The sequence below is a fragment of the Elephas maximus genome, chromosome 12 (genome assembly GCF_024166365.1).
Source record: "Elephas maximus indicus isolate mEleMax1 chromosome 12, mEleMax1 primary haplotype, whole genome shotgun sequence".
NCBI classification, from domain to species: Eukaryota; Metazoa; Chordata; class Mammalia; order Proboscidea; family Elephantidae; genus Elephas; species Elephas maximus.
The window spans coordinates 57,828,707-57,852,075 of record NC_064830.1 but is presented as its reverse complement, the minus strand read 5'-3'; the positions used below and the strand labels follow the sequence as shown (position 1 = coordinate 57,852,075).

At 56.3% G+C, this 23,369-nt stretch overlaps 1 protein-coding gene across 4 annotated transcripts; it reads right to left on the bottom strand.

The window, feature by feature from the left end:
* Positions 1-1,490: 1,490 nt before the first annotated feature.
* On the bottom strand, positions 1,491-20,771 carry RAB40C (RAB40C, member RAS oncogene family). Of its 4 annotated transcripts, XM_049903393.1 has the most exons (8): positions 20,652-20,771; positions 20,146-20,334; positions 19,666-19,931; positions 9,646-9,706; positions 9,053-9,113; positions 3,743-3,820; positions 3,248-3,470; positions 1,491-3,077 (listed from the first exon to the last, which is right to left on the bottom strand). In XM_049903393.1, exons 2-8 carry the CDS (start codon positions 20,253-20,255, stop codon positions 2,797-2,799), a joined length of 1,080 nt encoding a protein of 359 aa, XP_049759350.1. In that variant the 5' UTR covers positions 20,256-20,334; positions 20,652-20,771; the 3' UTR covers positions 1,491-2,796. The 4 variants fall into 4 exon arrangements, with proteins under 4 accessions (XP_049759350.1, XP_049759351.1, XP_049759349.1 ...); XM_049903394.1 differs by lacking the exon at positions 20,652-20,771 and having other exon boundaries at positions 3,248-3,350; positions 20,146-20,393; XM_049903392.1 differs by lacking the exon at positions 20,652-20,771 and having other exon boundaries at positions 20,146-20,391.
* Positions 20,772-23,369: the final 2,598 nt, after the last annotated feature.

Here is a 23,369-nt window from a genome sequence, read left to right as displayed (position 1 = left end):
TGGCAGAGTGAGGGTCATTGAGGGGCGGGGAAAGTCCGCCTCTGGCTGAAGTGAGGGAGGGGAGGGAGACAGGGGGCACTGTAACCTGAGCCCCTCCCTTGGGCCCTGGGCTTTGGGAACTGTCCACACTGGGATCAAAGCCCTTTGTCCAGACCCTCCCCCGCTCCCCAGTCTCAAGACCAGGAAGGTGGGGGCAGGGCTGGCCAGCCTCAGCTTTTGTCCCTGACGTCCTGGGGTGGGGGGACCTACGAAGTGGGGGTGGACTGACACAGGCATCCCTCCCAGCACCCGCTCCCATGTCTCATCAGGCCTCATTTGGGCTGGCCCCTGCTGTCACCTGATGCCATTATGTCCAGGTGCGACATCCAGAGGTGCAGGGAAACAGGCTCCAAATTCAGCCCCTGCAGAGGGTAAGTTGGAGGGCTCTTCCCTTCCCGGCGATTCCATAGCCTTCTCCCTTACCATCAGTGCCCCATTGGCCAGCCCTTCTGATGACTTGTGAGGATGGGGCTGATGCACCCCACAGCTTTCTTTTGCAGAGAGCCCCTCTGGTAAAACCCAGGTGCTGGACCCCTGGTCCAGGAGGAATGGGGCCTAAGGGAGGAATGTTCCGGAGCAGTGCTGTCTCAGAGAGCTTCCCACAGGACATCCATCTCTGTGCTGTTCAGTCCAGTACCCACTATTCCACGGGTTGCTAAGCACCTTGAAACTGAGCCATTAGACGATGGGACAGTCTAGTCCCTGGAGAGGCCAGGTCAGCGCCCCTAACAGTGTGTTAAGAGAGCAGATGTCCCACAAGCCCTCCAAGACCTAAGGTGTTGGGGCCGTAACAACTGTACATGTGGTTGGGGGCATCTGTCCTCCAGCCCTGGGGGCAGGGCAGGAAACTCGCTGGGATCAAACGAGGCACAGGACAAAGGGCAGCCAGAAGTTGGCCCTTCTAAATCCCCTGCAGCTCCAGAGAGGTGGAAACTTCTGGGAGGGGGCTTCTCCAAAACAGATGAGAAACTGTCCCTGTGTCTGATCTTTTGACCCAGGAGGCAGGGTAATAAGAGCCTGGTGTTGTACACATGAAGCCAAGATGGACACCAGGATGTCAGTGGTTTTTTGCCTCAGGGCCTGGAGCCACTCCATACACATCGTCGACCCGACCGGGCTGCTCTGGCCCAGCTCCCCCTCCCAGGTAGGCCTCTCCTCTGGCAGCCCAGCAGCGAAGCTGTCCCCACCGGGGAACAGACTGACACAGCCTGGAGAATCTGTGCCCTCACCTCACCCCTCACTGGGGTATAAGCCCAAACAGACAGTTGCAGGGGTGGTGAGCGCAGAGGGCTGAGAGGTGGAAAGCTGGGTCAGCAAAGTTGGATTGACTCCACAGCTGCAAGGACACCTCCTTCCTCCCCCTTGCCCCCTGCATCACAGCCCCCACCCACCAGGCACTGCACTTCAATTTAAAACCATAGAGTTTAATTTATATAAAGCGAACCACAGTGTCACAGTTGAATTACATTTACTGTACAAAAAAATAAAAATGGTTCAAAGAGAACAAAGGAATGGAGCAAGTCCACAGCAGCGAGAAGTAGTGTTGACATTGTGAACAAAGTCATCAGTGTCTTTGAAGAAAAACCAAGTCCGTGGGTTCTCTTCATAACTGCAAGAAAGAGAGCCCATCTATAGGAAAGGCTGGGAGGCCTGGGCACACATTTGCAAATCTAGTGTTGCCCAGCCACCTGCTCAGGACCCGTCTCAGGAAACGCGCTGGCCACCTAAAATGTCCAAGAGTGGGGGAGACACGCTAGGGGGTCGAGGGCAGGAGGTAGAGTGTGACTGATGGCCATGTCGCCCAGGCCAGGGTAAGAGACAGGGAGGGGGCGACAGATGGCTTTGTGAGGGACGGCCCCACCCAGGGCCTCCAATACATTGTGGGCTGCTGGGTCCTTAGGCTTTGAGTCCACTGCTGCAGTGGTTGCTCCAGTGAGCAACTCACAGTGGCTGTGACCCTGCAGCACGGTGATGCAGGTAAGGGGCGGTCACAACTCACTGGGGTTAGTGCAGAGTGGCCACTACCCCACAGGGTCCCTGTGCAGTTCAGGGTGCCTAAGGTGGTGTTTCTACCTCTACAGAGCCCTTAGCCTCTCTGGAGAGGCCGATCTCTGTGTGGGAGCAATGAGGGGAGGTCATGCACTTGCACAGAGTTCTCAGGCACCCCAGCCCCTTGGGAAACCGTCTATTCATCTTGAGGCCTCTGACGGGTGGGCACATCGTGTCATCTGGAGTACTGGCTGGAGCCCCAGATGCTTTCCCCAGACCTACACTGGGGTCAGCTTCCTGTGCAGAACCCAGTGCCCATGATGTGAACAGAAGAAAAACTCTGGGTCTGACCCACCTCAGCCTCCAGTGCCCTCCCAATTGTCCCCAGCACATCCCCAAGGCCAACACAGCAGTACCCAGGCCTCCATAACAGCCCTTAGAAATGTACAAAAACAGGCCGCATGTTTTCTATAAATGAGAAGGGCGGTGGCAGCCCCTGCACTCCTCAGAGCGTCTCCAACTATGGCCAGCTGTGCCTCCTGATGGCTGCTCACGGGCATGACGCCCCGCGGAGTCTGCAGCAGGGCGCACACGCCATCCTCTCAAGCTTGCTCCGCTGAGACCAGCCACATGCCCCTCCCTCAACCTCAGGTGTGGGGGGGGCCAGAGCCCTGGGAAAGTGCCCGGTGCCTTGCCGACTGATCCCCCCACCCCCCAGCCCAGGATGGCCCTCCTGTCGCGTGCAGGCGTGGTGGGGCGGAGAGCCTGCTAGGAGATCTTGCAGTTGCTACGGGAGCAGTTCTGGGGGGGGCTTTGGGGGGGACGGATGCAGCGGGACCGCTTGAGGCTGTTGCCCTTGCTGCCCCCACCACCGCCCCCGCCAGCCAGCGAGTAGGAGCGGCCATGCATCATGACTGCGTTCATGCCGTTGGCCATAGAGAAGGACTTGAGGTGGCTCTTGATAGTGACGGGCAGTGGGAGCTTGTCGATGAGGTGCACCGGTGTGCAGGACACGATGGCGCGGCAGCAAAGGTCCTGCAGGCTGAACACTGGGGGACAAGGGATTGGGTCAGACCGTGGCAGGGGGAGAGGAGGGAAGATGAGGTTGTGGGCACAGTGGGGAGAAAGTGGTCAGCAGGGACCCTCCAGTGATGGGTGTGGTCAGGGGAGGGGGAGCGGTCTTGCGGGCGTGCCAGTGGGCGGGGCATCCGGGCCTCACCACGGTTGGGCCGCCAGATCTTCTCCATGCCGTGGCGCATTAGCACGATGCGTGACAGCTCCGTGAAAGACTCAGTCACGTTGAAGTTGCACAGCGGGCTGACCTCAAAGAAGGTCATGCAGTTCTTCTCAGCGTAGGCGCGCGCCTGCTCCGTGGGCACCTGGCGCTTAAAGGCCAGGTGCAGCCTGTTCCCCACCAGGATCCTGGGGACCCCGGGTGCATGCTGGGGACACAGGACTCAGGACTCAGGGCTGGGAGCAGCCCCCAGCACCCCCTCCTGCCCCACCACCTATGGGGTCTCTGACCCGGCTCCCAGTCTCCTCTCAGAGGCCCTGTTGGAATTTTGATGCCAGGATCAAACCCAGCCTGGCCCCTCCGGCCCAGTCTTGAGGACGCGAGGTCAGAGGCCCAAGCTCAGTCATGGTGACAGGGAAGGGGTGGGGACCCCTAGGGGGACCTGATGAGGCACTCTCCCAGCCACCTGTCCTCACCTACCTCATCGATCTCCTTGATCCACCGGTCAATGCCATCAAAGGACCAGCGGTTGGTGATGTCGTACACCAGGAGGATGCCCTGCACAGAGGGAGATGCAGGTCAGCCACCACAGGGCTAGGCCAGGGCCACAGCCAGCAACTGAGGACGAAGCACCAGGGTGACGGTCATGCAAGTGCCACACAGAGCTGGTGCCCACTGTGTCCCTTCCTCCCACACAGCAGGGCCACAATGGGGGCAGCAGAAACAGATGGGCAGAGTAGGAGTGCAGAGCTGGGCTGGGCTGAGACGGGCTACCCTCAAATGTGGGAAACCAAATGGGGGTGCCCAACACCCCATCCTGGCCCTGCCCCACCCCCAGCACCTTCATCTGTACGTGGTGACAGTGTGGGCAGGGGCCACTGTGGATGCTTCCTGCAGGTGGAGGGGGGACACTGCAGTGAGGGGGACACAGTAATGGGGACACCCCCACCCTGCCCCAGCCATGCCAAGCAGGTCAGTAGGGCAGGAGTGTATCTCAGACACCTGAGCCCTGGCCTGGGGCACAGCAGACCAGCTGGCCACCACGCCCCGAAGCAGCGCAGGAAGGCAAGTGTCCTTGGAAGGACATCTGCCTGCAGTGAGCTCTGCCCAGAGGCACTCCAGGCAGCTCAAGGCAGAGGCAGAGCCTGTGTTCCCAGCCCCACACTGGCCACAGGTTGTCACTAGGAGCTGGTGGCCAGCTGCAGACAGGCTGCTGCAGGGACTTCCCACCACTTCCCTCAGAGACCAATTACCCTGAGCTCCAGCCCGAGGCTGGCCAGGGCCCATGCCTCCTCTCTGCCCTAGATCCCATGAAGCATATTGTGGATGACACCTCACATGCTTGCCCCAGAACCCCATTTGAGGGGCAGAATCCAGGCAGTGAGCAGGGGCCACCTAATCCTAGCCCTATGAAATCTCCACCACGGGGGCGGGGGAGGCGGGGAGTGGTGCTCAAACAGACGACACTCCCATCTCAAAGTAAAGAACTTCAGAGTTTCTGCCCTAAAATACCTCTCCATTTCTGGATGACTCAAGTCCAGTCCCCAGGTCCTGCTGGGACAGGGAAAGGATGCTAACCCCAACCTGTGCTCCTGCTCTCTGGACAAGCCTCACTCAGACTAGGTGGAGGTGGGGATAGCTCATCAGGATCTTCAGCCTGGCAGATGTCCTGAGGCTAGGTGCAATTGTGGAGGCCAGTTTGGTGGGTGGATTCACAGATCAACGAGCACACTCCTATGAGTGAGTCTGGCTGCTTGGAGTACAGAGAGCAAAGTCCCTCCTTTACTGCTGGGGTGGGTGTGATTTGGGGGACACTGCCACCAAAGACATTGTGATATAGCCCCCCCCCCAACCTGGTAATCCCACTTCCAAGAAATCATAGATGATGTGCCAACACTAGCCCCTGGGGATGTACACCCAGAAACAAACTCACAGGACTGCTGAGTAAGTCTTACAAACATACCACGAGGACACTAAAGATAATGTTTTAGAAGTTGTTATGGATTGAATTGTGTCCCAAAAGGAAGCATGCTGAAGTCCTAACTCCTGTACCTTTGACCGTGACCTTGTTTGGGGAAATAGGGTTTTTCTTTGCCAATGCTATCATAGTAGTGTAGGTCCTAATTCCTTCGGAGTGGCATTTTCTAAAAGAACAGGACAGACCAGGAGACACACACAGGGGAAGACGGCCTGTGAGGATTCCTCTACAAACCGAGGAACCCCAAGGACACCGCAGTTGCCAGAAGCTGGGAGAGAAGGAAGGATCTTCCCCTAGTGCCACTGGGGAAGTGCAGCCTGCTAATGCTCTGAATTCAGACTTCTGGCCTCCAGAACTGTGAGAGAATCATTACTGTTCTTTAAAGCCACCACTGTGTGGTATTTTGTACAGCAACCACGAGACTCAGACAGAAGTGTATTTGCTGCTCATGGGAAGATAGACAGCAGATTGTGAGATGAAGATGCCAGTCCCAAATGTTATGTACAGTGTGATCTTCAAAAAACAAAACTAAAGACACACTCACACCCCACATAGAAAATGCTGACATGGACACATGCCAAATGTCAACAGGCTAGATGGTGGGTGACTTTTCTCTCGTTTATGGTTCTCTGTGTTCCCTTAGGAGAACATGACTATTTGCATGACGTTTAAAAACTAAAGCAAGTGAGCACAGCCCCTGGCTGACCTGGCTGGCCTGGCTTCACCTGCACTGAGGTGTCCGGAGCCCTGGGCTGCCCAGCAACAGCCTCGCCTCCCCCAGGCTTTGCCGGGTGCTGGTCCCCCGAAGTGACACTGCAGTACAGCGGAAGTCTGGTGGTCGGGGTTATGAGCAGAGGAGACATAGTCACAAGTCACAGGGAGGAAGGACACAGAGAAAAGTGGTGACAGTGTCAGGTGACAGGCAGCAGGGACCAAAATGAAGATGCTGTGGATTTACCTGGGAAAATTTCTAGGATTAACCACAGGTAGGACTGTTGAGAAACCAAAACGAGATCTCCTGTTACTAGAACCCACCCCCACAGCAAGTCCAGTGTCACTCCTATGTTTCAAAGAGGCAGAAAGAACAAGGGGCAAAGAAACTCTTACTACACTGGTTTTTTAAACAATAAAATACATGCTCAGAATACAAATATTGACCAGACGCTAGGGTACAGAAAATAGCAACCCCTTCCCCTAATTCCCCCAAATATTGATCAGAACAGTAGGGTATAGATAAAAGCAACCCCTTCCCCTAATTCCCCCAATGCTGGGATGGCTACTGGGTGCCTCCTGATGTGCCACCAAAGTGCTGTTCATTTCTACCATGGACATGGTCGCACCTGCCTACACCTGTCCCTTCACGCCTGGATGCGCAGGCCCAGCAGCTCACACTACGGCGACCACAGAGCCCATGGGACTAGGATTATATTGTCAGATCTGAGGTAATTTTGCAGCCCTCTGGATCTCAGTGAAGGTGGAGGTAGGCAGGAAACACAGAACAAGGACTTGGGCAGACGCAACCCCTGGGGCTTCAGTGTGTCAGGGACGCACAGCGAAGCACTGGCAGAATGAGGCAGCTCTGCCACCAACCTCGAGGTGGGATGGAAAGGCCCAGGACAAGGTGACTAGGGCCCAGCTGTCGGAGCCCGGGCTGCAGCCCAGGGCCTGGCTCAGGCTGGCCTTGCTTCTCCCAGGGATGCTCAGACACCCCAAAAGCACTGGGCACCCCCCACCAAGCCAAGACAGGCACATGAAATGACGACTAAGCATCTGTAGAAGCAACAAAGGAAAAAAACACACCAACACCTGCCTGTGGCTGATACTGTGGAGAGAACATGCGGATGAATTACCCAGTGCCTGTGTCATGGACTGAACTGTGTGCCCTAAAAATGTGTGTATCAACTTGGCTGGGCCATGATTCCCAGTATTGCATGACTGTCCACCATTTTGTCATCTGATGTGATTTTCCTGTGTGTTGTAAATCCTGCCTCTACGAGTTAGTGGGGCAGGGAAGGGCAGCAGTTGTATTGATAAGGCAGGACTCAATCTACTGGATTGGACTGTGTCACGTCTTGAGCAGGTTTCTTCTAAGATACAGAAGAGAAAAACAAGCAGAGACAGGTGGACTTCATACCACCAAGAAAGCAGGGCCGGGGGCGCAGCAAGTCCTCTGGACCTGCGGTTCGCGTGTGGAGAAACTCCTAGTCCAGGGGAAGACTGATGACAAGGACCTTCCTCCAGAGCTGACAGGGAGAGAAAGCCTTCCCCTGGAGCTGACACTCTGAATTTGGACTTCTAGCCTACTAGACTGTGAAAAAGTAAATTTCTCTTTGTTTAAGCCATCCACGTGTGGATGCCTGCTTTCGAAAGAACTTTCCACAGGCAAGTGCGGAGGCTTGCCAGAGGCTTCCTATAGCTGAAAGTGTGCCGCGATGGTGACGCTCACGGCCCAACCCTGTCAGGCTTGATTTTTCACTGCCCTTCTGGGTGCTCCCAGCAGCCCCCCATTATCATAATTCAGGATGACCCCCACCCCCGTCTCTTCGTTTTCTTTATTACGAAAACAATGCATGTTTAGGAGGCTCTGGTGGTGCAAGGGCTTAATGTGCTTGGCTGCTAACCGAAAAGTTGACAGTTCCAGTCCACCCACGGATGCCTCAGAAGAAAGACCTGGTGATCTACTTCTAAAAAATTAGCCACTGGAAACTCTGTGGAGCACGGTTCTACTCTGACACATGTGGGGTCACCATGAGTTGGGTCAACTTGACAGTACCTGGTAGTGGTTAAGCATGTTGACTATAGAAAGATTAAAAAATACTGGAAAGCAGAAGGAAGACAATAAAACCCATCCAGAAACCCCACTGTGCAGAATGGTTGGCAATGCCATCCACAACAGAGGCTTCTCTCCTAAGTATCTAAAGCCATATGTGTAACTCCTCCCTCTCTAAAGCCCCAGGGTGACATACTCCTTGTGCTGTTCTCCACCTGAAAGCCCTTGCTAAGTGTCCATGTTGTGACATCTCCACCTTAGACTTCTGCTCATCAACATAACCATGGTGACAGATGCCCGTGAGGGTCTGTCTGTCTGTCTTGGGTCACTGCGAGGACAAGCTGCTCACAGTGGAGCTGCTGGTTGGGGCAACTGCCTCCAGGGACACCTAGCACCTACTGGGCAGCATGGGACACCTGGACCCTCTGTCTAGTCTCCATGCCTCTGTGGGAACTCGACAGACATAAGACATGCTGGGCCACCTGGGCCTCTCAGCCACCTAATAGACGAAGAGAGCAGAGCCGCGCTGCACCTCAGCTCAGAGAAAGAAGTTGTCCACGAGGCCCCACACATGCAGGTGTACCTCTATGGGACATCCCCCTCCCACGCCCAGGATCTCTGCAGCCCTGTCACCCCAGCACATGTCCTGAGCATCCCAGCCCAGTTGCCCCCAGACCCAGCCTGAGCCCCTGCTCCTCTGAGTGAGGCCTGGGGTACCCTCAGCTCTACACTCAGCAGGAATGAAGGGTCCTGGCTGGCCTAACCCCAGTGAGGCCACAGGGTGTCACTCTGGTCCCGTGAACTGGATGACTGGCCACTGGGCACACTTGCTTCTCCATGTAGAGTCCTCTGCATGGGGAACCTGGGGGCTCCCAAGCTCAGAGGGTCCAGGAAGACATGTCCCCCAGACAAGCAGGGGCTCTCAGCAGAGGCTGACGTCCTTGGAGAGGTAATGTGCTCCAGGAGTTCGTAGGATGGCAGCTGGCAGTCAGCCAGAACAAGTCATGAACTGAACACAGTCACAGAGCGGCTCTTGCCTTACCTGTGCGCCCCTGGAGTAGGACCTGAAAATGGTGCAGAACCTGCCCTGGCCTGAGGTGTCCCTGAAACATAAAGGGTGGGGAAGGAGGCAGGGTCAGCAGGGGATGCGGCTCCCAGGACCCTCTTGACCTCCTCACCCATTCTGTGGCGCCTGCCCACGGCTCCCCACCATGGCCAGCAGGGCTCAGCAAGACTAGGCAGCCAGGCTGTTCCACAAAGGAGGCCCCACTGGCACAAATCAAATGCCCATCCTACACACCCAGTAGAGGTGGCGTATCACCCAGGGCTAGGTGGCCAGGGCTGTGCCGCCAGGTGGGAGAATGCCCAGACTGTGAAGCTCTGGAAAATTTTCTCTCATGTGAGTCCTGAGGGCCATAGAGGAAGCAGTCATGGTGAGCATGAGGGTGTGGGGCCCACCAACAGGGCAGCCTCAGGTTCACATGAAGCTGCTGAGATGCAGTCCTGCCTTGTCTAGGGTGCAGGCTGCACCACGGCACACAGGAAACCAAGTGTTACTCCCAGCATCTGTGTCCTCACCCAACAGCCCTGTGGTTTTGTGTCCCCTAGGCCTCTGGAGCCCTGTCCCCGCCTCACCAGAGCTCCAGCTTCACACGCCGGCCGTCCAGCAGGATGGTGGTCGTCTTATAGTCAATGCCTGCAAGAAAGCAGAGCAGGGGGAGGGTGAGGGTCACTCCTGCGGCTCCAGCCAGGGACTGCTGTGCGTGATGGGTCATAGCAGCCAAGCCACGCTCACAGCAGGCGTGTCCCTGCTGGGTGGGACCCTCCCTCAGGCTTAGCCACGAGGAGGGTGGGGGTAGTCAGCCCGTTGAACAGAACTGTGGCTTCCTCAGCAGCAGCTACTCTGGATCTAAAGCTGAACGCTCAACATTCACCATGTTTCCAAGTCCTTGGGTCCCCAGAGCCCCAGGAACAGGTGATCAGAATGCCTGAAGCACTATTAAGGCAAAGTAATTTTTAAGATGCTGTTTCTCTGGAGAGCTTTCCAGAGAGCCTGTGCTTCCCACATTACTTCTCTTTATTTTTTATACTTCTATAAGAGAAGATCAGTCCAAGAGAAGCTGATGGGAACAGAAACGTGTTCATGATCTTAGAAGAATTTATTTATGGGCGATCTAGAAATTCCCCAAAAGCTCATCCAGAGGCTCAGTCCCTTCCTCTCCTCTGCCTTAAAATCTTCCCAATTTCTTGGTTTGTTATAACATTTGTTCCAAGAGGGCTTGAAGAATGTTGAAAAATGTTTTCTTTTTTTAAAAAATATGGGCCTGCCTACAGTTTGGCTAAAAACTGGTCTCCAAGAATGGCTTCAGTTCCAATTCAGAAGGGTGTCTTGGGGCCACAGACTTGGGGGTTCCTCTACTACCTTTCAGGCCAGTAAGTCTGGTCTTTTTTGTGAATGTGATTTTTTGTTCTACAATTTTTCTCCTGCTCTGTCCAGGACCCTCTGTTGTGATCCTAGTCAGAGCAGTTGATAGTGGTAGCTGAGTACCATGTAGTTCTACTGGTCTTGGGTCGTGTAGGCCTTGGTTCCTGTGGAAAATGGCATTTTTTAATGTAGCTGCTGCCATCATATGGTGTATATATATGTCTGCATACGTGTGAGCACACTGCATATCTATGCAAGTGTGTATATGTATTCACACAGTGTATATGTGTGCATGTACTTGTGTACTGCACCTGTGTATAAAAACACACACACATGTACATGTGTGTGCATGCATGTACACGTGCGCGCACACAGATACATAAAACCCACCCGCCTGGATGCTGGCTGGCGCAGAGCTAACTGTGGAGCATCTGCATGCTGCAAGCCCCCTTGGCCATTGCTGCCCACACTGTTCTGCCTGGCTTGCTCTAAGCTGTGCATCAAAACCCAGTGTGCACACCAGCCCTCTCAGCAGTGCGCTGGGTGATGGGTCCCCTTGCCCCTCTTGGCTAAGCTCTTCCCCCTGCTGCCCTGAGGCCCCTGTGGCCCCTCTCACCCACAGCTGACCTGGGCCCCTACTCGGCTGTGGAGGCAGGGACAAAGCCAGCCCAACCCTGCATCGCAGTGGGCACAAGGTCTGGGGAGCCAGGCCTGAGGGCTACAAACCCTCTTCTCCCTGGCCACCCCACATGCTGACCTTCACACATGCCATAGTTTGTCATCACTAAAGCAATCACTATTTTCTACAGCAGCTGTGGCTGGAGCACTTGTCACAGGCTTGGGAGGGCCCACGCCAAATGCACAATTATAGCTCCTCTGTAGAGTCATGTAGCCCACTGGGCACATCAAGATGCACTCAGAGGACCCCAGACAGGCAAAGCACTGTCCGAATGCCTTTGTGCCACTAGATGGCGGAGTTGCCCACGGCTCAGCTATGAGGGTCCAAAAGGGACCAAATCTGTCCCCAGCAGGCTTGGGCAGGTCTGACAGCTATGCGGACTGTAGGCTGCCCTGCCTCCCGGGGCACTCGCCACCAGGCCTTATCCCGTGGCCACAACAGGGATGGGGGCACCACCACTCCTCTCTCCACCTCAGGTCCCAGGACAGCCCATGGGATATGCTGCTGTTCCCAGTTGACCACCAGACCAATGCTCCAGCTGCTGCCTGGGGGCCCTGCCCACCAGCCACCCATGGCACAGCGTTTACTGTCTGAGAGCCCAGTTTATCATTTATGACAGGACTCTAACTTCTATCTTTTCAAAAAGGAGTAACAGGCCTCTATTCTTCCAGGGTATGGAGGAGTTGAGGCTGCGGCATTTCGTTCTGGCCAGTGTAATTGCCCTCCTCCTGGAAAACAGGAGCAGTATGTGGTGTTCCAGGGGAACACTGTGGCACAGGCCATGTCAGATGCAAGAAACGGTAAAAATGACAAGTGGGGTCCCCACTCCCTGCCTTCTCCTGCTGCATGCAGAACCCAGCTAAGTCCCTGTGGTGGTCAGTGAGTGCTAATGAGAAAGACGTAAGGTTGACTATGGAACAGTGTCATCAACTCAATAAAGATGCCATGGCTTCAGGAACCGCTGAGTCTTCCCCATTCTCGGAAGCTGCCCACCGCCTGCCCTCGGTCTGACAGCTTTGGAGGGCTTCCAAGAAGAGCAATCACACAGGCCGAGCCTGAGGCTGCACAGGAACTGGACCAGGCGGTGGGCAGGTTGTGGGGGCAGCGCATGGACCAACACACAGCAAGGAAGGGCAGTGGCCTGGAAGCTGTGGCGGGAGAGCAGACGGTGCTGCCCAGGAGGCCCTTCTGCCAAGTCCAGGCATTGCCCATGAAGGGTTGATGGGCTAAGGGGGAGATACTACTCGCTCGGCACTCTGGCAGGGCACTGCTCATTTCTCCTTCTGCCTGATACCTTGTTTTCAAAGGAGCTTAATACACTGTTCAGTGAAAAATGCCAGGGCAGAACTGCATGTGGGTGGCCACTGTAGTGGAGAAGGGGAGCACGTCTCTGCTCACCTTCAGTTGGAGTCAGGGGGCTAGGTGGTATGAGGGGGTTGGAGCTGCAGGGCTGGGGGGAGGGCCTTGGCCCAGACCTGCCTGCCAAGCCGTGGGAGTGCACAGCCTGCTCTGCACACTTATGTTCGAACAGTGTCAGCCCAGAAAGGGCCGGCCGGGTAAAGGGCGATTGCCTCTCCCCCTTCTGTCAATGTTGAGATTGCCTCACTCTGCCAGAGGCTGAGGCATGAGACACCCAGACACAACTCAAGGCAGTCTCAGCAGAGTCCCCAGAAGCACCTCCATTGATGTCCACAGGACAGGACACTAGCTTTAACCTGCTCATCATCCTCACGCTGCTGGAGGCCCCCCTTCTCTGCATCTACACCGGCACAAAGATAACCTCTCAACCTGGAAGACTACTGGGGTGGCTGCATCACCCCGATAGCCTTCTAACCACAAAGGGAGTCTGGGGAGCCCTGACAGGCAGAAGCCGTGTGTCTTGGGGCCGTGTCCACACTATTAAGAGAAGCCCAGACTCCAAAACCTACCATCAGATAGGGAGGGGGACACACTGACTCCTGCTCTGGGGTTCCTAGCCCCCACCCTGGCGCTGCCTAAAGAAGCCTGCTGTGGGGCACAGACCCCGGCACTGCCCCTCATCTCCCCGTTGTGCTGATGTATCAACAGTGAAGCTGGAGGCCCAGGGCAGGAGGAGTCCTGCTCCTCAGGACTTGGCAATAACCTGGGCTCACTGCCCTATGGCTGGATCCCCATGCTCCCCTCCACAGCAGGGGCGCCTCTCTGCACATCCCAGCACACAGCCATTCTGGGGCAAATGAAGCAATGTTTTCCTTGGAGCTATCACTTTTTCCTTTGTCTATCTGTCCCTAACCCCGAAGGGCTCACCTCCTGCTTCCAGAAGTTGGACAATTTTCTAAAGACCAAATCCATGTATATCCCTTGGGGGGTGGGGGGGACAGGGGAGTGGGAAGCATCACCCCTAACAAGAAACCCTTCACGGTTGCTGGTGCGTGTTAAGTGCACTGTTCCAGAACACTGGCTCCCTGCTTCCCAGACGCTGGCTCGCAGCCCCCAGGCGCCGTGGCCGCCCTGCTGCGCAGCCAGGGCCTGAAAGCTCAGCCACAAGGGCTAGAACATGCTCCAGGCCACAGGGCACACCCACAGTGTCTGATGAGCCTCTGGAAGGAGGGGCTGCTTTCCTGTCCTCAGTTTCCACAGGTGACCTGGACACTCATCATGCCACTGGCCATCCTTTGAGAACTCAAAACACCAGCCAAAAGCCTGAGGTTCCCCTGCTGTTCCCCAAGGAAGCCCAAATGCCCAGTCATCCTGAAGTGCACCCAAGAGCTACGCCAGCCAGTCCCCAGGACTGAGTGGGGTGTGTGAGCATGTCTGCATGAGTACTTGTATATGTGCGTAACGTGGGTGTGATGTGTGTGTGAATGCCTGCGTAAGTATGCACATATCTGTGTATGTGGTGTTGTGTGCATGCACATATGTATCTGTTTGCTAACACAGAAAACAACAGTGTGAGAAGAAAAGCAAATCCAGAGGCTGTACCTCTTGTGGTACAGGGTGGTCCCCAATCAGGGTCAGTTAAAGCACCGTTTGAGCTTCCTTCTCCCAAGTGTCTACCTGTGGGTTGCAGATGGGCATGGTGTGCTCTTCCCAGGCCTCTCCTCCACATCTAACCATCTGGCCAAGACCCCTGGAGGATAAAAGGACCTAGGTCCATAGCTGGCCTTCCCCAGCCCACCTCACCTTCCCAGTGACAATCTCCAAGTAAAACAGGAGCCAGAGTGCCAGCCTGACCTGTTTCTCATCCTCCCACCACCCCGCAGCCTCCCTAGTGGCAGTTCCCTTCCTGAAGCCATTATCTTAGTTCCTCTACCCAGGCCGGACACAGCATGCTGGTGGAAGAACACCTACGTGTGTGGGACAGACATCTCTGCGAGACTCCATGGCTCTGCAGAGAAACCTGGGCCATGGCCATCTGCCAGCTCCTCAGTGTCTGCCATGCTGTCTGCTGGAGCTCACGGCAGGTGCTAGGGTGAGGGCCTAAGCCTGAGACTATCCCACCGCCATGCTGATTCTGATCTTGGGAGTGGCCCTCTAGCCTAGCTCCTGGAGCAGCACAGAAGTGTTCCTCAAATCCTCTCTCCAACCCCTACAGCACACACAGTGGGTGAGCGCCTCGGGAGAGACCCCAGCTGGAGCCATGGTGGGCGGCATTCCAGAAGCCTCCTCTTGCTTACACTGACCCCGGGGGCTCTCAGGGACTGGCTCTGCTTGGCAGGAGGGGCAGGAGCGGTGTGGGGAAAGAGAACAGGACCCTGATGACGGTCTCAGCCACAGAAGCCAGGGAGGAGCAGCTAGACGGACAACAGCAGTACCAAGGCAGCAGGAAGTAGCCGGGAGGGGAGGAAACCTGGAAAGAAACCTGTGCTCAGCTTGGGATCCACTGAGACCTACGAGGAAGGTTGCAAGAAGGGGCTAAAGAAGAGGGTGTGAGGCCCTCAGTAGAGGGAAACCTACCTGCCCCACCCCACCTGCCCTGCCTCACATCCCACATACCCTGGCCTGGCCCACCCCACCCAAGCCGGACCCCCTACCCTCCCTGCCTCACCCTCCCCAGATCCCCATCATGAGAACCACTGTCACCGGGACCAGTGCCCACTCTAGAACCTGGTGTCTGACAAAGGAAAGCAGGCCCCAGTAAATGGCACCAAAAGGAGCAGAACCCAGGCACCAGACCCAGGACAGGGCAAAGGGTGCTGAGGACTGCATGGAGGCCCCAGACCAATGCAGGAACAGCCGTGAAAGAAAGCTCTATGCAGCGTGGTCATCACTTGGAAAAATGCACATTTAGCGAGCACCAAGATCTTGGCCGCTAACCAAAAAGTCGGCAGTTTGAATCCACCAGCCGCTCCTTGGAAACCCCATGGGGCAATCCTACTCTGTCCGATAAGGTCGCTATGAGTTGGAATAGACTCAACGGCAATGGATTTAGTTTTTCTGGTGTCCCATGTGTAAAAATTCATGCCAGTTGGTTGTTTGGACGCAGTAGATATGACCCTGTGGGGTCAGGGTTACACTTTGGCTCAGGAACACAAAATGTGGGGGCAGCAATGGGTACAGTCTTGAGACAAAAATGAGCTTCAAGAGAAACATATAGAGACAGGGAGGAAGCACATTCCGGGCTTGGGGTCCCTGATGGGGGACACCTGCAGCCTACATGGTACTAAGGGGCTCAGAGTGCCAGGGACGTGTGCCTACATAGACACCGTGCTCTTTTGTGAGCAGCCGCAGCCACACCAGGCTGTCGTGCAGTCCTCAAACTCTCTGGGACCACAACATCACGTCATCGCGTCCATGCAGTCACTGACCCTCTTCCTCCCTCCTTCCCACCCACTCCCAGGGCCAAGACCCTCAGCAACTCTCACCAATGTTGCGCCCCCAAAGGTGCAGAGAGGGAGATGGACCATGCTCAGGGGCCCACCCCCACTAACCCTGTTCCCCCTGGGCAGGGGGCGTGTAAACTGCAGTGCACTTTCCTGGTGGCCTGACACCTGATGCGGGGATGCTCAGGAGCCAAGGCATCAGGAGACAAGTGCCCTTGTTGGTCCAGCCAGCAGTCACACAGGAGTGGCTGCTGCCCTGAGACAGGACGCCTCACAGGTTCAGTGGGTGTGCCTGCACCTGGCATGGTGCCAACCAGACCCCCACCCGGCAACACACCCTGAAGTCAGTCAAGGCCCAATGCAGGCCACCTATGAGAACAGACATGGTGCCCACAACTGCGGCTCCCCACGGGGCCTGCACAGTGAGGACCCAAGATGCCAGACCACTCCTCAATCTATGGACCTGTGTTTGGAAGAAAGGAAAACGATCATCACCCCTAGGAAGGGCTCCAAGTTTACAGAAGCCCAGAACCACACGCAGCTGCCAGATACAGGATGGCACCAATGACTCAGATGTTTGTGTATGAGAACACTGCACTCACACACCTGCCTGAAGAACAGGCCCAACCGGCCTCCAATAGGCATGCAGGGCCCCACTGTCTCCTGCCTCCAGGTGAGAAGGGCTGGGCTTGAAAACCCATGGGCGTTTCTGGCAGCCCCAACCACACGAGGGCCAGCTAGTGCCGGGGTGAGACACAAGACCATCTGCCATGAACTGAGCTCTGGGTTTGACTGTCCGGCTGTCTGCTGGCACTTCCCATCCTTTCCTGGACTCTTCCTGGTCCACATGGCTTTCTGCTCAAACCAACCTGAGGGGGAGGAACGCGGCTCCTATCTTCTAAGGTGGAGAGACCAATACGGCACTCTAACAACGAGGGAACGGGGTAAAAATACAAATGTGTCTCTTAGGGAGCCTAGGGCAGTCCAAACAATGAATGCGCTAGGCTGCTAACTGAAAGGTTGGTAGTTCAAGTCCACCCAAAGGAACCTTAAAAGAAAGGCCCGGCATTCTACTTCCAAAAACTCAGCCACTGAACACCCTGTGGAGCACAGTTCTACTCTGACACACATGGGGCCGTGAGTTGGGGTCGACTCAATGGCAACTAGTTTGGTACCTTCTATAAAAAGATCAGAAAATGAACCCTCAAGTGTTACAACTCCAGCAAAGGATAAACCCATGTGGTGTCGGATCCTGGAAGCGAGGCTGTCCCTGAGATCCAAAAAGCCTATGGAACCCAGGAAGTGCAAAAGTACTCTCACACCTGCTGACTTCACCTGACAAAGGGTGCTGGCCTGATCACAAGGCTCATCCTGGTGCTGTGCTCGCTGGACCGTGATGACCCCAGGGATAAGACACGTTTCTGCCAACAGCACGCTGCCATCTCTGCTCAGTGCTATGGGAGATGCACACAGAACACGCAGGGGTGGTAGGCTCTAACAACACCAAGTCCTTCTGAGAGGGGCTGCTCCACCATTTCCAGGGGTGGGCCCTCCTGCTGGACTGGTCCCATGAGTGACCACTGGTTCTCAGGAAAATGTCCACATTTCACACAGGACTGTCTTCACTGTGGTTAGTGTGTCACAAGAAGTGTGGCAATGTGCTGAGGCCCAGCAGAGAGGACAAAGGGGGACGGTGGTCCTACCTCCTCACTGGTGGTCCTACCTCCTCACTGGTGGCTACTAGTGCTGCAGTACCGCTGGGGAACAGGGGGTGGGGCCTACCCTCAGAAGAGCAAATTAATGTCTTTGGACAACTCTGCCAACCCTGCTGAAGCCCCAGCCCCCTCCTACGCCCTTCTGAGCACACACATCATCCACCTCTTGGGAGCCAGGTGTGAGGAAGCACAGTGTTCCTGGGAAAACAGCCTGTTGCCTTCCATGGCAGAATGAGGGGCGTGACCTCGGGAGACAGGGTAAGCCTGCTGGCAGTCTCAGTGGGGAAGGCAGCAGCCGAGGATGGCACAAAGGCCCGGCAGAGGTTCTCACACATCCTTGCTGAGCCTCACTTGTCCCTGCCCCCAAAACCAATCCCGGGGCTCTGCTCTCGTGCCCTTCAAGCCACTTCCTCTAGACTGAGCCACGAGCCCGGCACTGCTCTGATGCCAAGCCTGTTCTGGAAAGAAGGGACATCGGCATCAACCCGTCAGTCTTACACTCTGATGAACCCTGTTGCAAAAGGGCAGGACACACAGGCTCCGTGCCATCCTGCAGGCCAGACAACACTCAGAGCAGTCAGACAGGATGGATGAGAGGGCCTCACACACCCAGCGAAGAGTGTGGAAAACAGGCCTGAGAAAAGTAAAATCAGTGGGTTCACAAAAGTCCATGGAGAGACTGCACCACACGCATGTGGACTCACCGAGTCTGAGTGCAGAAGCACCCTTGTGGTCCAGGGTAGGTCTGCTCACAGCAGTGGTGCTGGCTGTTATCACTGCAGACCATGCTAACCGTGCTACCACATAGGATCACACATTCACAGGTGAGCTAGGCAAGTGCCAGTAGCATAATCCCTGTGTATGTGTGTGTGAACCACACAACCTGACACCCATAAACAACCTTCAGTAACGTCTCCACAGGGCATCTTCTGCAAACAAGGGATGCCAACTCCCTGAGCACTACGTAAACACCACAAGGACGGCCTACCTGTGCAGACCCTGTGTGGATGCGCCCACGCAACTGGGAGGCGGGGAGACCCTAAATATACAGGCCAGACACACCACAGTCTCTCGTTATCAGAACTCAGGCCACCGTGAGACCCCCATCATTGGGTGCACCACCCCCAGCTACATCTTGTTCCCCACAACCCTTTCCTCACACACTTCCTTATCCATTACCCCAGGGTGCCAGCTTCACCAACTCAGCCCAGCTCAAGCCCACTCTTTTCTGTGTAGCTGCCAAACTGCTCAGACTTGACCACAGGGATGAAAGCCCTTCTCTTTCAGAAGGCCACCAGCAGCACCGCAGCCTCCAGCGTGAGCAGGCCTGGAGCTGCCACTGAGTGCCAAGGTGATGGTACGCTCCGGACCCACCGCTTCCTTCAAGCCCCGAGGCCTCCGTTTGAGTTGCAAACGGTGAGAAAAAAACACTGCAAATTACCACAGACCTGCTCCCTGCCAGGCAGCTTTGCGTTTTAACTACCTGGAAAAAATAAAGAAAAGGTGCAGACAGTTGGTACTTGGCTCTTAATTGTAGCCTAAACACGCGAGAGCAAATAGGTGGCTGTTACTGTTTTTATTATACATTCTGGCTCCAAGCGGGCTGACAGCGCAGCCTATGCCTGCACACAAGCCAACGCACTCCGGTGACGCAACGCCCCTGCGGATTCCAGCTGGGGTCTGGGCCAGCACTGATGGATGGCATGAACACCCCCACTGCAACCCTGAAGGCAGACAGCCCGGAATAAAAGGCTGCCCTCCCAGGAACAGCCTCGGCAGCGCGCTGCTCCGGGGCAGCCTTCCCGGGCTGGCGGAACTGGCTTCCAGGCCCGCGTCTGGGAGAGACAGGGTTAAAGAGGCGCTGACAAAGGCCCTGGTAATTCGAGTCTCTGAGAACCCGGGCTTCCTGAATGGCTCCGCAGCAAACCCAGTCGCGAGCGTGCACACGCACAACGCGAAAACGGCCCAGGCTGAGCTGGGGGCCAGGCCGCGGACGCACAGACAGCGGGAGCACGGCCCGAGGAGGGGCCTTACCGTTGCTGTAGGCGTAGGGCGACTCAGAGGCGCCGTCCTGCAGGCTCTCGAGGATCTCGCCCTTGCCCACGTCGCTGTCGCCCACCAGGAGGAACTTGAGCAGGTAGTCGTAGCTCTTCACCGGGCTGCCCTGCGTCCCCATCCTCCTCTCATGGGCGCGCAGGCCCGGCCCGCATGCTCCGCGGGCGGACCCGGGCGACCCGGCGGACGGATGGCGGACCGAGCGAGGAGGGCCCGCGCCCGGCCGTCCCGGGAGCCACTGCGACCTGGCGGCCGGAGGCGCCGATGAGCGGAGGCCGCGCCGCCCGCCTCGACTCCCGGAACGCAATGCCGCGCGCCAGCCCGCGCGCCCGCCCGCCACCGCTCCGGTCCCGCAGCCTCACCTCAGCCACCGCCGCCGCCCCGCAGCTTCCCGCACGGCGCCGCGCAGCCCGCGCCCCGCCCCCAGCCGCGCCGCCGCCATTGGCCACCCGCACCTACCCTCCCGCGGCCATTGGTCCGGACGCACGTCCGTCACGGGCGCACAGCCTCCGCAGTTTCCCACACAGCGCTGCGGAGCCTCCGGTCGCCCGCCTCCTCGCCGTCACCATTGGCCGCCCGCCCCCGACTTTCCCGGAATTGTTGGCCCTCTTGCACGTTCGTCAGGACCACTACCGCCCTCGCCGCTTCCTGCAGAGCATCCCGGAGACATCGGTCACTAGCCCACTGTTCCGATGCACCGCCGCTCTCGCCCACCCCCTCACTGTCACCATTAGCCGCTGCCGCCTGCCCTCCCAGCCCCATTGGCCTGTCCGCACGTCCATCATGGCACCGCTAAGTCCGTCCGGCTCGCCCCTGTGCTCCGCCCCCTTTCCACTCACGTTCACCAATCAGGAGCTTGGAACTCCATGCTTGTTCCCATACGCCCCTTTTCCTCCCGCCGCCAGGGAGCAGAAGGGTGGTGGTTCCTGGGGTGAAGCGAGACGAAAGGGTCCAGGAAAACTAACCGCCTAGCAAGCTGCGGCCGACTGCTTTCGCAGAGTCCCGGGGGGGGGGGCAGCGTGGCCCTCCTCGCGGAGGGAGCGTGTAACGGAGCGTAGTTGGGCAGGAGCGGCCAATCGGACCTCGGGAAGATCGGGGGTGGGACTTCCGTTCCCGGTGGGCTGCGGGGCGGGGTGAGAGCGAGGTCAGGGGCCATCGGTGCCCCGGGACGGCGACCGGGCCGAGGGTAGTGGGGCCAAGTAGGGGTCAGCGCACACGGCGGGGGGCGACGAGGCTGGGGGACGTCGGGGTGGTGGACCGGCCGGGGGACAGCGGGGGCGGATGGCAGGGCTGGAAGAAAGTGGGGCCAGGCAGGGGATAGCGGAGGCGGGCGGGGCGGGATGTGTCGGGGGGGCAGTCTGGAAGAGAGGTCGGGGGCTCGGCTGCCCTATGCCCACCCATCAGCCTGCAAGCTGGAGTTGGCCCGGTCTGGACCTGTCGGGGTCGCCCCGCCCGGTGTCCCAAGTCTCCCATCCTTCTTGGTGATCCGGCTGCAGAGCCGCGGGGGAAGCGAGCCGCGTGGTCAGCCATGAACCCTGGCATTTGCTGCTCTCCAGGTTCCGGGGAAGAGAGCCCTCAGGTCACAATCCATGACTGTGAAGGCTTAAATGTTCTAGAACCTTGGTGGCCGCACTCGCGGGTTACTTTTGTCTCTCGAGGTTGTCACTGAGCGTAGGCCCTATCCCCAGGTGCTTGGGGCCCTGCAAATGTGTGGAAACCAAAAGGGCCTAGGACTGGGGTCGGGTTGTGGGGCTCCAAGGCTTGACCTGGGAGGCTTCCAGGAGGAAATGACTTCGAAGTTGTTTACAGGATAAATGGGTTGTTTTCTTTAACTGACAGAGTATGAATAGCCAGTGATCACGTGAAAAAATGCACAGGTTCACTCTGTGAAATGTAAAAGCAAAATTATACCATCTTCCAAGCACTGGAAACCCTGGTAGAGTAGTGGTTAAGTGCTATGGCTGCTAACCAAAAGGTTAGCAGTTCGAATCCGTGAGGCGCTCCTTGGAAACTCTATCGGGCAGTTCTACTCTGTCCTATAGGGTCGCTATGAGTTGGAATCAACTCGACGGCAGTGGGTTTGGTTCCAAGCACTAGGGTGACCACGTCTTTGTGGGCCAACGTGTAGGGGACCTTTTCACGGTCTGGCTCAGCTGTCACGGAGAGAGACGGACAGGAAGTGACATGTCTTGACTCACCTCTCAGTTGGGCTCCAGGGACCAGTAGAATCCCAGCACCAGAGCATGCGACTGATGGTGAAAGACTGGAAACCATGGAAGGTCCACTGAAGGGGAGCCGTGAGACATCTATGGTCCCTGCAGCCACCACGGAGATGAGGAAAGACGCAGGTGGGTATTGGCACGAAGCTCAAAGATCTGCCGGTAAGAGAAAAAAAGAATAGCATAGCATGTCTAGTGTAATGCCAGTGTTTGTGTTTAAAGAAGACACGTAGGTGAAGGTAATGTGTGATAGAAAAAGGTGGGGAAAGTGCTCCCCAGAGTGACAGCATCATTTGCTCGGGCTGGGGGGTCAAGAGTGACTTCCTCTTCGTTGATACTGTTTTTCTTTGAGAACATTCATGTATGATAGTATTTAAAAATAGCTGAAAAAACTAACTCTGAAACTACAACTCTTGATTTACTGCAAGGTGTCTTTCCAAGAGAAAAAACATACATCACACGGACACCTGTCCATGAGTGTTCACAACAGCCAAGAAGTGGAGACAACCCAGGTTTTCATCAACACATGATGGATAAACACAATGTGGTCCATTCATACAATGAAACATTCAGCCATAAAGAGGAATGAAGTCGTGACACACCCTACGACATGGATGAACCTTGAGAACATGATGTTGAGTGAAGGAACCCAGACACAAAAAGACAAATGTTAGGATTCCATTTTTATGAAATATCCAGAATTTGCAAATGCATAGAGACATAAACTGCAGGGACTAGGGGAAGGAAGGATGGGGAGTTATTTCTTAATGAGTAGAGTTTCTGTTTGGGGTGTTGAAAAAGTTTTGAAAATAAACAGTGGTGAAGGTTACACAACATGGTGAATATAACTAGGGCCACTGAATTGTACACTTACGATTAAAATGTTAGGTTTTTTGTTTTGTGTGTTTTACCATAATAATAATAATAATAAAAAAAATGTCAGCAACAAGAAATACACAGGAGGAAGCCCGGGTGGTGGCAGGGCCTGTGCGCTCAGAGCTAGCCTGCCTTGTGGCCTTCATGAGATGCCTAACTCTCTGGCCGTCTCATTGTGTACAGTGGGTGGCGCCATCCTGGGAAGGCTCTGAAAGAGCAGCCGGGGAACCAGGCAGGTGGTCGGCAGGTCTGACCTCAGAGAAGTACAGTGTGAAGGCTCTGCCTTGGTCAGTGCATCAGCACCTCGAGGGAGACTGGGGGTCCCACAGATGAAGGCCAGCCTTGGGCAGGGGGGTGCAGGTCCAGGGATGGCAGGACAGTAAGGACTGGAGAGGTGTGGGAGGTGCCAGATGGCATCTTGGTGACTCAGAGTGGCCAGGTGACAATGTCCCCTCGACTGGCTCTGGTGTCAGGAGAGGTGCTGGCCCTGAGGGCAGGTGCACAGACAGCGCAGCATCTAGCACAGAGGCAACATGTCCAACAGTACAGCATTATGGGCCTTTTAGTGACCTCTTGGCCCCAGGCCCT

Bases quoted from the DNA above. Each gene is read 5' to 3' on its own strand.
- RAB40C (XM_049903393.1), bottom strand. From the start codon at position 20,255: ATGGTGACGGCGAGGAGGCGGGCGACCGGAGGCTCCGCAGCGCTGTGT. The intron at 9,707-19,665 runs GTAAGGCCCCTC...GCTTTCTTGCAG, and splicing joins GCCCTACGCCTACAGCAACG to GCATTGACTATAAGACGACC. The intron at 3,078-3,247 runs GTGAGGCCCGGA...CTTGTCCCCCAG, and splicing joins GATCTGGCGGCCCAACCGTG to TGTTCAGCCTGCAGGACCTT.